This window comes from Diprion similis, chromosome 3, assembly GCF_021155765.1.
Source record: "Diprion similis isolate iyDipSimi1 chromosome 3, iyDipSimi1.1, whole genome shotgun sequence".
Lineage (NCBI taxonomy): Eukaryota > Metazoa > Arthropoda > Insecta > Hymenoptera > Diprionidae > Diprion > Diprion similis.
Genome location: NC_060107.1, coordinates 2,281,189 through 2,293,231, shown reverse-complemented (window position 1 = coordinate 2,293,231; position 12,043 = coordinate 2,281,189). Strand labels below are relative to the sequence as shown.

General features: G+C 34.0%; 3 protein-coding genes across 3 annotated transcripts; 2 read left to right on the top strand and 1 right to left on the bottom strand.

Annotated features, from left to right (window-relative positions):
* Nucleotides 1-4,906: 4,906 nt before the first annotated feature.
* LOC124404901 (magnesium-dependent phosphatase 1-like) lies at nucleotides 4,907-6,442 on the top strand. The gene is made up of 4 exons (XM_046879387.1): nucleotides 4,907-5,075; nucleotides 5,356-5,413; nucleotides 5,520-5,741; nucleotides 5,844-6,442. Exons 1-4 carry the CDS (start codon nucleotides 5,033-5,035, stop codon nucleotides 6,004-6,006), a joined length of 486 nt encoding a protein of 161 aa, XP_046735343.1. The 5' UTR covers nucleotides 4,907-5,032; the 3' UTR covers nucleotides 6,007-6,442.
* LOC124404899 (DNA primase large subunit-like) lies at nucleotides 6,377-8,215 on the bottom strand. Its single transcript, XM_046879384.1, has 4 exons — nucleotides 7,862-8,215; nucleotides 7,496-7,761; nucleotides 6,847-7,418; nucleotides 6,377-6,625 (listed from the first exon to the last, which is right to left on the bottom strand). The coding sequence occupies exons 1-4, from the start codon at nucleotides 8,038-8,040 to the stop codon at nucleotides 6,377-6,379; spliced, it is 1,266 nt and encodes a 421-aa protein (XP_046735340.1). The 5' UTR covers nucleotides 8,041-8,215.
* A 138-nt stretch (nucleotides 8,216-8,353) lies between these two features.
* On the top strand, nucleotides 8,354-12,043 carry LOC124404900. Its single transcript, XM_046879386.1, has 4 exons — nucleotides 8,354-8,754; nucleotides 8,859-9,194; nucleotides 9,301-9,510; nucleotides 10,003-12,043. The coding sequence occupies exons 1-4, from the start codon at nucleotides 8,659-8,661 to the stop codon at nucleotides 10,171-10,173; spliced, it is 813 nt and encodes a 270-aa protein (XP_046735342.1). The 5' UTR covers nucleotides 8,354-8,658; the 3' UTR covers nucleotides 10,174-12,043.

Sequence of the window (12,043 nt, the reverse complement as noted above, 5' to 3'; positions counted from 1 at the left end):
TTTTTTTCCCCCTTTCATACCTGTACATACAGTGTTTTTCAGTGGAACGCAAAGTCTTTCTAGTTTATTTTTATTTATGTTTTTCTTCTTTCACGCGGGATTCTCGTACTTTGAATAACTAGGAATATGGGATGAAAAGTTTGACAAAAAAGATAAAAAAAAAAAAGAAGAAGAAGAAGAAAAAAAAAACATTGTGTCCGATGAAATTACTTGTACGAAAATTTGATTTTAATGAAAATATATTTCAAAACATGAGGAATGATGGTAATTTGATTGTGTTCAACGTAGGATGGCTTGCCGCAATTTATGACGTAGCACGAGATTTGGTTTTGATTAATCTTTTATATTCTGTTTGTTTTTTTTTTCTCTCTCTTTCTTTTTTGTGCATAATTAACTTGTTACTATTCAAAACGACAGTACTATCTTGATCGATATTGTGGCTGGCAGTTCTTAATTCAATCATCAACTGGCTCAAACTGTGATTAGGATATAGCACCTCACCCCTCCTGAGAAACACAAAACAAAAAACTATATAATGTACTATTTCATAGGCTCCAGGCCTTAAAAGTCTGATTTTTTAAGTACTATGAAAATGTGTATTATAATATGTGATCTTACGACGTTTGTTTATTATACTATGTAAAATGACAGATTTCAAAATTAAAAATTAATTACTGTTATCATTGGTTCAATTCTTATTTTTCATTACTTCTAATCTGCTATATATTGAGGCTAATTACTCATAGTAACATCTCGTTTCTAGTTTTCATATTTAACTAATTTGCCACTGATGTTATGAGCATTCAAGTTGTTTGGGATTAAAAGAGTTACTGCGAATAAGCACATATAGTTATTAGAAAAGTGGTGCATTGTTGATGTGAAAATTAAATCATATATTCTGTTGATTTCATCTAAGACCAGTAGATAGGGCAAAAACATAATTAAATGAAAATGATCGCTGCTAAATTAAATAAATGAGACTGACAGAATTTGTTCCGATACAGCTAATAAACAGTAAAATGAACGAATGATTAAAAAGTTCAATGAAAATTACATGACATTTATATACAATTATTGAAAAATATTAAAATTATAATTTCTCGCGCAAAATCAATTGAGCCATTTTGCAAACTAGAGAAAGAAATATTTACTCGCAGCTGAGAAATGACTGATTTTTGTAACTTTCGTTTTCGTTGAATCAAGTCGAACTGTGTCAAGAAATGTTGATTAATATTTATACCATGAATAGAAAATCTATAATATTTTTGTGTACTTTAATTTAATTCTGAGATTTCTGAGAGTTTGAGCGATACTGAAGTTTATTTGTAAAGTGAACGTTACTCGAATTATCGAGTTTCATATCGTAAATATTTTGTACTGCGTCATTACGTAAGTGGACAATAGCTTGATACGATTAAAGAAAAAAAATGCTTTAGATCAAATTTTTTGAACGACTCATTAATAGTTGAAAAGACATAAAACCTTTTGTGTAGCTGTGAATCAAAGTTTATTTTGCTTTAAAATAGATAAATGATGTGGTCACAAAATCCATACAATATGACAGAGTGAATGAAATCACGCTTTTTCTTTCTCTAAATTATGTATTGTATATTTGTAGACTAAAGTTACATATTTATATATTAACGTATGAACAAATTCATCATAGTTTAGCCAAATCAGGGGGAATGAGAAAGAGAAAGAGGTAGAGCAAATGAACGAGAGTTGAATTGAGAGAAAAAAAAGAGAATGGTATGTTTATCAGCGTCAGATAACTTTGACGTGTAACAAACCGAATTTCATCAAACAATGAAAACAAAAGAGAAGAAATTAATATGTGGGTGTGGATTTAAATAATTCAACTATATTAAAATGTAATCTGTGATTATGATGTTTCTGTAAAATAACCATAATTTTACGTTAGATAAAACGAGTAAAATTAGAGTATTTCGAAGCAGGGAATGCTTAACATGATTTACTAGTTTAAGTTTATCCTAATTCAGTTTTTCATCGAACAAGAGTCAAAATTTGGCCAGCCTTTGGTGAGCCATTCATCGTTATTCGTGGATATTAGAATTGAGAGAAACAAAGAAAGAGAAAGTGAAAGAGAAAGAAAGGAAAACAAAACAAAATCCAATTAAAAATTGATATAATAATAATTCGTAATATGTAGACAAGTTAAATCATTGACACACATTTTGTTATTATTGAAACTTAATAATATCATTTCATGGGTACATTGTATCATAATATACGAAAAGTGTATTTACCAATTAAATCAAGTTATATTTTTAATTATTTCACAGTAGCTTACTATCTATTCATTATGTTTGTTGATATTACAAAGTTTGTGGGTATTTTGAACTTGATTGTAAACCCAAATAAGATGAGGTATAAAGTTCGGAATCTACTCGTAGAATGATATACATATTCTCTAATCTATGGTTCGTTTTGACAGATATCCTAAAAAACGTAGAAAAAACTATTTAGAAAAAAAATAAATAAATAAATAAATACAATGAAAATAACAAATGTAACAATGTGAAGTAACGATCACAAACAGTCCTATTTACATGGCTACAAAATCACTGACTGTGTTTCCACTAGAGTAAGAGCATATCGATGCGAGGCAATGGAAAGCTATATTGTCTAAAGTAATAAGATGGTATTTGAAAAGATTTAATTTCAAATGGCTCAAGTTATTTTTATCCATTGCTTTATATTTCATGAACTTCGACTTTTTTAAGAATTTTTAAATGAGAAGTGTGCTTTTCTTCCATGCATTGGTATAGATTTTCCATCGATTATTAGGATATTTAATTTCAAAAGTTTTACCGTGGAATTTGTTTTTCTACAAATAACCGGTGGACTAGAAATAAAAAAAGAACTGTTATGAATCTACGTGATGTCTTCATGTACGAAAAGAACTCGAAACTCTGGTGAAAAGACGGCCACTGTCGTTGAGAAAACATATTTTTATACCTTTGTTTAATATTGCTTTATATAAAGTGAAGTGTGTACGAATGTTATATGGGCTATTATTGTACATCAACATTACTACCTTATAACATGGTATTCAAATTAATTCAAAACAAAATTAAACGGAATAGCTATGTATACTACTTAAAATAATTGGAATATAAAATTAATCACAATGCATTAGTTACATACTATATATGTATACTACATATATAAATAAATATATGTATATATACGTATACATTTGTGACTATGAAATTTTTTGGTGTAACTATGATAATATATAAATGTATATATATATAAATGAAAGAAAGAAGTAAAAAGGAAAAAAAATAATATGAAATGAAGTAAAAATACAATTACCCATTACGCCCAACTTACAAATAAGCCCAACTTTGTACATAATATAAATAATGATACAAATAAATAGATATACATACCTAGCCTAACAGTGCGCTTTTACATATTCGATCTCTTATACGTTTCTGAGGTTTCTCCGAATATTTATGGGTTTAAATTAGTGCGCTCTTAATTGGCGCGAGTTTCATTCATTTGAATGTTCCCGACCAATCAGATTCCTTACTGCATAACGCTGTGATGTTATGATTACGCCGCACGCCCTTCGGGACGGCAATCCGGTAAGCATTAGGCTCGCTTGATTGTTGCTTTGAGCAATGCTTTTAAGTCAAGTAACAGATGATTATCAGGCCGCTTCTTATCATACTACGATCGAGGTTATATTAGTCAAAAGATTGCTCTAAAGTAGCCTGCAGCTGCTCGGAGCCCGCGAAAATTCCATTGCAATCGAACGCAGTTACGTATCAAGGTGGTGCCCTGGTCGATTTCGACTTTTACGTAAATTTCTCCAAGCATCAAAGTTCACGTATCGCAAACGCGAAAAAGGGCTTTAAAAAAAACAGTCCCATTCGGTACGCAATTATGAACAAAAACACTCCAATACATTTTCATTTAACGCAGAAATAAAGAAATGGCATGAATTCTACGAATTTTTTTATTACGACTTTGTAGAATTCGTGCCATTTCTTTATTTCTACGTCAAATGAAAATGTGTTGGAGTGTTTTTGTTCAGAATTGCGTGTTGAATAGGGCCGTTGAGATCTTTTTTGCGTTTGAAATACCTGGACTTCAATATTTGCAGATATATACGCGCGTCAACGTCGAAATCGACCAGGGCGCCCTCTTTGAAATTTGCGCGAGTTTCACGTGACGTTAATAGCAGGACTCATTCGCGTTCGAAATTTCGAAGTCGAAGCGTCGAAGCTCCAGTGATCCGGCTGTGTCGTGTGGTTTGCTGATATCAGTGCATTGTCCCAAACTTAACATTCGGTAATTGATACACAAATTGCCGCAGGGAAGGGGCAAGCTGTGGACATCAGACAATCGAAAAGTCTGCAAATATTGAAGGTAAGATTATCAGGTCGTTTTTATTGTTATGTGTAACTGATTGTGCCAAACAGGTTAACTGTAATCAAATGAAAAAGTTCGCAGAAATTAGTTTTTATCGCTTTCGCGATGGCGTAGCACGTTACACTAAGCGGATAGATAGTTATTCCTAACATTAGAGAAGAAATTCATTGGAATTTTTGCTGAAAGAAAAAGTGTCGATCAAGCATGCAGGTGTTTGTTTACAATGGAGTTCTGTATGAGGATGAAGTTAGTAACGTTACCGTAACGATACTTGTTTACACGAAAAATGGCTAATTCGCATCTTTATGACTTTTCCAGATTTAGTAAAATATTATATAAAAAATATACACTAATTCTGAAAAGCCAACTCCTTAAACCAGTGTCATTGAATAACGATACATTCGTATCATTCAAATTTGGCGCGCAAATTTGTAACAGATGTAGCTGCTTGACCGGCTGGTTTCGACTCTAGTGGATTGTCGCATTTGCTTGATTTGTTGTCTGAATTTAACCCTTTGTATCACAGTTATCAGAGTGTCATCGATTCGTTTTGTGTATAATTTAGTCCCACCTTTCAGTTACTTAGTATTGCTCTGGTGACACTTTTGGGACTTGTATATTCGTAAAAATGTCGACTGATAAAAGGCCTCGAGTAATCGTTTTTGACTTAGGTTAGATATACGCCATAAATTAGAAGAATCATCAATTCATCACAAGACATTCTTCTTCTCAGTGTACGTGATTAAACTTGTGCTTTGATTCCTGGGATTTGAGTGTTCAACATTCTTCGACGAATGAAAAACATTCTGTGATTTATTAGCAAACACAAATTTTGTACACATCTGCCTGTCATGAATGTCACGAATGACTCTTGAGATATCTGCTATTCACATCCTCTGCACTGTCAATCATGTTTGAAGAATTGTAAAGGTTTAAAATATATGTTTTCAGATTATACGTTATGGCCGTTCTGGGTCGACACTCATGTAACGCCTCCCTTCAGGAAAGGGTTTGTACTTACTGCAGGATTCGAAAATATTTCCTTGCAATTTTTACAGTCAGCTGTAACCAAGCCTTTTCTGTTGATAGTAAATTACGCATCTGTTCCTATCTAGAAAAGGTGACAAAGTAGTAGACGCTCAAAATCATACAATTAAATACTACCCTGAAGTACCAGAGGTTCTAAAGGAGCTGGTAAAGGACGGTTATGAACTAGGAGTAGCATCGCGTACCACAGAAATTCAGGGGGCCAATCAACTGCTGAAGCTTTTCGGCTGGGATAAGTATTTCACATACAAGGAAATTTATCCTGGTTGTAAAGTAACACATTTTTCAAAGTGAGATATAGATCAGACTTTCATATTTTTTATCAGACTAAATATCATCCTTCAAACACTGTAGAAATAGCTATTAACTTTCGTCTTTCCATACTCTTACAGAATCCAAAAAAATTCTGGCATCAATCTAGCTGATATGCTATTTTTTGACGATGAGGATCGAAACATCAAGGATTTAACAAAAGTCGGAGTAAAATCAATTTTGGTTCGCAATGGTGTCAATAGAGAAGTTGTTCAAAATGGTCTACAACAATTTGCAAAGTAGTTTAAATACTAGGCAAATTCAATAACTTATTATTTTTGAGCTGGCTTGAAAATATTTCATTAACTCAATTGACGCCTGTGTTTCATTACATAACAAATTGAAATATTGTTCGAATCGATGTTTTAGCTAAAGTAATTGAGATTCAATAATGTATAATATAAAATTTATTTACAAATTTCATTTTGTGAATACATTGATAGATGGGTATATGTAGACATATACGATATTTTAGTGGAAGATTTATAAACAATTTGATCGGTTCACCAAAATTATGTATTAGCAAACAAACGAAAGATGAAACGAAACAATAAAACTTTGAACAATGCTTCGGTATTCGGTCTTCATTCATTGCTAAAAACAAGAGATAAATTCAATCGTATTCTTTCATTAGCTGATAATACTGTACCGGACTGTTAATAAATGTGTTGTCAATGTTTTTCATGCGTTGTAATTTTAAGAAAGATGCGCAAGCAACTTCCGGTTTCTGTTTCGAAAAAGTATCCAGATATGAGTCCGTGTTACTTTGCTTCATAACACGTTTCAGTAGCTCTTTCAACTTGTCTCTGTCAAAGCTTTTGAAAGGACAACCGCCCTCGTATCTTGGCCCACTTGTATTGTTCTGAAAAATATTAAGATAAAAATGAAGCAATAACCAATAGTGAAAATTCTACGATATTTCAGTTGCGTGAATAAAAAATCATTTCCTAAAGCTCGATAGTTTTAGAGTGTTGAGACTTTAGTCAAAACATCTATTTTCAAAAAAATTTGTCATTTTAAGCTCTGTGGAATGATGTGGCTGAAATTTATCAGTACTAGAAAAATATAGAATTTTGAACCTACACAAATGACACTGCAATTTGGAGTGTTGTAATTTTTGCGAGAACCTTCGAGCCCATACAAATGCCTGATACTATAAGTGAATCTACGAGTATCAGATTTCCAGTTGTGAGAACATGAGCAAGTACATGTGTGAGGCTGCGAGTATTCAAGTCTCCAGAATACTAGAGATTCGTCGACAGTCATACCACTGTCTTTCAAAAAGAGGCTATAGTAGAAACGAGCATTGTGACTGAGTCTGTGAAGCCGTCGTAGTGTGAAGTGTAAATGGCTCATACACAGCGGAAAATCATAAACTTCCGAATCTATATTATTGACGGTTATTCTACTTTTTCCGATCTGCCCCCCTTTCATCAATCGCAGCTCTATTCTTTGGTGGATAAAGTTCAAACGAGGATCCGACTTTATCATGTTTGTCAGGCATCCTTTCTCCAGATTAACTTTATCTCTCGATAGGAGAGACTTGAATAAAGATTTGATGAGCTCTTTCCATCTTGAACAAAATATTATTGCAACGCCCTCTTGAAGATCGACAAGCCTTTTCTTTATCAAATCTGGTACTATCTGAAATTTAACTGAAAATCAAGTAGCAAATATTTGATTTGTGTCTTCTTTTAATTTTCATACAGTAGAGAGAGATTATTCGACATACGTTTTACGCTGTAGTCTTCGCAGTAAATGGAATGACTTTTGGCAATTATATGAAAAAATATATCTCTTTGCAAAAAGAATGTGCTAATTTTGTGCAGCGCTGCGTGAAGTGGGTCGTACTCCATTGTCGACTCTACAGAGTTTTGGATATTTTTAAACATGCGGTGTATTTGTCTCTGGGAGACATGGGTCAGCCTGTATTCGAGCAAAGTAGTTTCCCTTGTCACCCAATACGCCCACAAGTCGTTGGACGTGGAGCACAGTAGTCTGCAACATGACGATAACGTGATGCTTGACATATAACAATCCATTTAAAGAGCTTGAATTATTATTCGATAAGCAAAAAACAGTAGTAAATTCGGTTAACCTCAAAGTGAAGTGGCCAGTTCTGTCATATTTTGAACCCTCGAATAGATATTCTATATTGCCATCAAAACTGTCAACTTTGTTCTCGTAAACAAGTTCGAGGTAGTCGATCCGTGTGTCAATACAGGACGTCAGTGTGTTGAAGGCGAGAACCCCTCGCGGGGGTTGGATGTAGAACATTTACGAGAATATGGAGAATGGGCCCAATAAGCCCCCGATCGAGGTTACAGCTTCTATTGACGGCTGAATAATAATTGTTGCTTTATAACTATTCCAGCCTTTCATCATGATTCCAGCTGTGATCTCAATAAATTCGAATTTAAATGGATACAGATAGTGGTGGTTTATGGGTAACGGTTTTGTCTTTTGTTTTGGAATTCAAGCCACTGAAATAATTTGAAACAGTAGAAAGTAGTGACGGTGGTGATTCTTGGGTAATTGTTTCGTGTTTTGCTTTTGTTTTGAGATTCGAATTCGAATTATGTATAGATCAGTAGTGGTTTTTGGGTAATGGTTTAGTCTTTTGTTTTGTTTCGGACGCCTGAATTGCGGGTGAGTTGGCCGTGGTCGTGGTCGACCGTGATGACGTATCTCCCACCTGCGAATTGTGTGCCACCGATCCATTCTCAGTCCGTGGTTTTGGAATTTGGTGTGTTGTGAGCAAGAGCGTTGCGCCGTGGTTGGGCCGCGCTGATTGTGAGTCGAGCTGCCTGCCGCAGCTTGCAGCGGAGTGACTGCAAGTTCGTAAGCAGTTGTAAATGTCAATATTTGGTGCAGCAGCTGGGGCGACAATCGAAGATGGATGATTTGGTGGACAAAGATCAATTAAGGGAAACTATCGAGACGTATAAAAAATTGGCCGAGAATTTTTCCAATCACGACACTATGCTGAAAGTGAGATTACATCATTTTCACTATGTTTCGACTATTCAACGCCTGTCTCATTCCGATATGCTGATCATCTAATCTTTTTCTATTTTTTTTTTCTCTTCACACAGGATAAAACCGTCCTCTCCTACCTAGCTTATGTCCTCGAAATGCCCGATACGGAGGTTGTCAAACTCGCACTTGACACCCTTGAGATATTCGTTAAAAACGTTGAAAACTACAGCCACATAACCTCCACTTTTGGTGTCAGAGAGGCACTCGACTCTGTTATTAACAAACACGCTGAGAACGATCCGAAGCTCGCTAAACAGGCTCGGTGCATCAAGGACGATGTTGAACGACTAAAACCACCTATCTACAACCTGCACAGTCGATGCAGGAGAATCATTGAGCCTAAGAAACTTCAAACTCATGTCATCGTTCTCCACGTACACGGACTGCTCCCGGTACATAGTTTAGAAGACGTCTTAAAACTTGATCTTGGTTGGGGTTTCTATTTGAATAAATATGCTACCTTCAGATCTAACAGAGACAACATTTGTTTCTTATTAGGAAACTCGAGCTGAATTAGAAGCTACTTTGATACGAATTGACGGTCTGATATCGCTCGTTGTTGACGTCGAACATCAGCGAGTTACTATGCGAACTCTGAGTAGCCTTACAGCTCGACAAATTGCTGAAATTATTCAAAACAACACTGAGAATATGGAGGCTAGGCTAGTCACGAGGAATAAATACAATCAGGAATTTTTAGTTAAGTTGGTAAGTTTTTCAGTCAGATCTTATCAACTCTGTGGATGATCGAGAATATCACTACTTGAAATGAACACTGAAAAAATGGCAGTGTACTCACCTTGGATGTTGAATATTAAGCTATGCATCCCTTTTATGATGCTGTTGATGACATACTTTTGTGTCTTCTTTGTATGTTGTACATTCATTGAATTGTGCAAACATGTACCTGGAGTTAGGGTAACGAATAAGGTGTGAGCCCCAGATATCTTCAATTGAACCATGGAATTCTTCCAGACCTTGTTCTTTGCCATTTAAATCGAACGTTTGTATAGCTCCAGAAATAAGGATATTCTAACTGCAAGTATCAATCTCATAGTCACTTCGCTTTTGAACGTTTAAGTTTAGAAGCCACACTGCCAGTTCAGTTGCTTTACCACTCCTGGTTTTGGGAGTTAGTATCGATTACGAAATAAGTGGCGCGAGTGCTTGTTACCACTTGATGAATTGTTAATTTGACAGGTAAATACAGAGGCTGGAGATTCTGAAGAACTGCCTGAATATTTGCCAGAAGAGGATGAACGGGAGGAAGAAAAGGACGGCGTCGTGTCGCTCTTTACTGGTCTACGTCAGAGTGCTTCCTCGCTATACAGATCGACCACAGAATTTCTTCAAAACTCTTTTTACTGGTGAACATGTTAGAATTTCGTTATAGGAAAATTGTAATTATTATTTTATTTATTCGATAAATATGTATAACGTTTGCCCTATACTCAAACGGCACATTTTCGAAGAAAATTTAAATCCGAATTTAATTGGTCTCTTTCCCTACGCAGCCTGGAAAAATTCTTACGACCATGTACGATATTACAGGCATCATGAAATACGGGTTTTGTGCTCGTTCTTATAGATTTGAGAATACCAACACCTCTCTTCGATTCTCCAAGTCTGCATTTAATTAACTTTTTTGCCAGATGTACAAACAGTTGATGTTGATACACACATTGTTTACCGGAATTATGTAACGTAAAAGTATGATTTTATTACAACGTTTTTAATTACAGGCTTAAAAAAGAACATCTATATTCCATGTTAGGTATGCAGATAATATTGCCATTGACCAATATTGAAAGATTTTAGACTGTCCAATTGTGCCATTACTCGATTCAAGATGATATTGAGTTTACTGATTTTGAGGTTCCTTTATGTTTCACGTATTTATGTACCACGACTACAATACAGTATATTCTTGAAATCATTCTCAATTAAATAAAATCGGTATGGAATTTACATTTGATTTTAACTAGTTTGTTAAAATTTGGATTACTCTTGATATTTAGTTAACGACTAAATTACAAATGTGATACAAAAACGTTACTTAAATATAGGATTCCCTAGATATTCTCCATCATCATCATCAATGTTCCAGTAACTTTGTATCTTTAACGTGACGACATACGTATACAAAAAAGAAAGATTGTTTACCATTTACTGAATAGTTGTTGCAGGCAATAATTCTGATCATGCGAGTTTAATTCTATCCACAAAACAAGATCTAAACATAGCATTATGTGATAGTAATAATACTCTGAAATGAATAAGGCAATTAATGAACTCGTTCATGGCTTATCTAATTAATTCACAAAGTAAATTGTAATATTCAATAACTAAAGTTTAACCGTCATTGAATCTCATACTTTCATTTGCCTAATATTCAGGTACTCATTAGTAATAACTAAACGTGACATCGAAACTTACCTCCGAATAAAAATATTTTGATCCAATGCTCTCTCTCGGTTCAATCATTCATTGTTCTCATTTTTTAAGCTCCTACGAAAATTTTTCATTTTACACGCAACATACAAATGTATATCAAACATCGATTACTCAATGAATCGACGCTCGTGATGATATATTCTCAATATTAGAGTCATTAGGAATGATTAGCTTTGCCTCAATCCACGACATTGTTGCATGTCAGTAATTAACTTTAATTGACAATGAGATATAAATGTCTGCTGCGATATATTTAGATGTTATCAATTCTATCTAAAATAATCAAGTGTAAATTTACATATATATACACATGTATATATATATATATATAAACACATATTTATTGACATCATGTATATTTTGTTCTAATTGTAAACTGTTTACCCAATACATGTATATTCATTCACTTGGCTAATACATCATGAGAATGTATCAAATGCAGTAGTTTTGCCAAAAACAAAATGCTCGTTTCAAACTTTTCATCTAAGTCTAAACCAATCTCAATTCATGTGAATTCAAGCTTGTGGAATGAATTTATACATGTGTGCAAAATTAAAAAAAAAAATGTAGTATCTTTTCATTGATATCGATAACTGTAAATTAGACAAAGTAAATGTAAAGTATACTTACAAGTTTTCTGTAAAAATTGAATTACCGTTCATTCACTGGCTTGTAAGACTCTTAAGAATATACAGCTTCATGTGGTACGTGATAATATTATGTAGAGATATGTGTAGTAAAAACGAATAAAGCTGTATAAAAGTGAATATATAATAATTGTAATAAA

Bases quoted from the DNA above. Each gene is read 5' to 3' on its own strand.
- LOC124404901 (XM_046879387.1), top strand. From the start codon at position 5,033: ATGTCGACTGATAAAAGGCCTCGAGTAATCGTTTTTGACTTAG. The intron at 5,076-5,355 runs GTTAGATATACG...ATATGTTTTCAG, and splicing joins AGTAATCGTTTTTGACTTAG to ATTATACGTTATGGCCGTTC. The intron at 5,742-5,843 runs GTGAGATATAGA...ATACTCTTACAG, and splicing joins AAAGTAACACATTTTTCAAA to AATCCAAAAAAATTCTGGCA.
- LOC124404899 (XM_046879384.1), bottom strand. From the start codon at position 8,040: ATGTTCTACATCCAACCCCCGCGAGGGGTTCTCGCCTTCAACACACTG. The intron at 7,419-7,495 runs GTATGTCGAATA...CTTGATTTTCAG, and splicing joins CGAAGACTACAGCGTAAAAC to TTAAATTTCAGATAGTACCA. The intron at 6,626-6,846 runs GTAGGTTCAAAA...AATATTTTTCAG, and splicing joins CAAATTGCAGTGTCATTTGT to AACAATACAAGTGGGCCAAG.
- LOC124404900 (XM_046879386.1), top strand. From the start codon at position 8,659: ATGGATGATTTGGTGGACAAAGATCAATTAAGGGAAACTATCGAGACG. The intron at 9,195-9,300 runs GTACATAGTTTA...GTTTCTTATTAG, and splicing joins ACGTACACGGACTGCTCCCG to GAAACTCGAGCTGAATTAGA. The intron at 9,511-10,002 runs GTAAGTTTTTCA...TTAATTTGACAG, and splicing joins AGGAATTTTTAGTTAAGTTG to GTAAATACAGAGGCTGGAGA.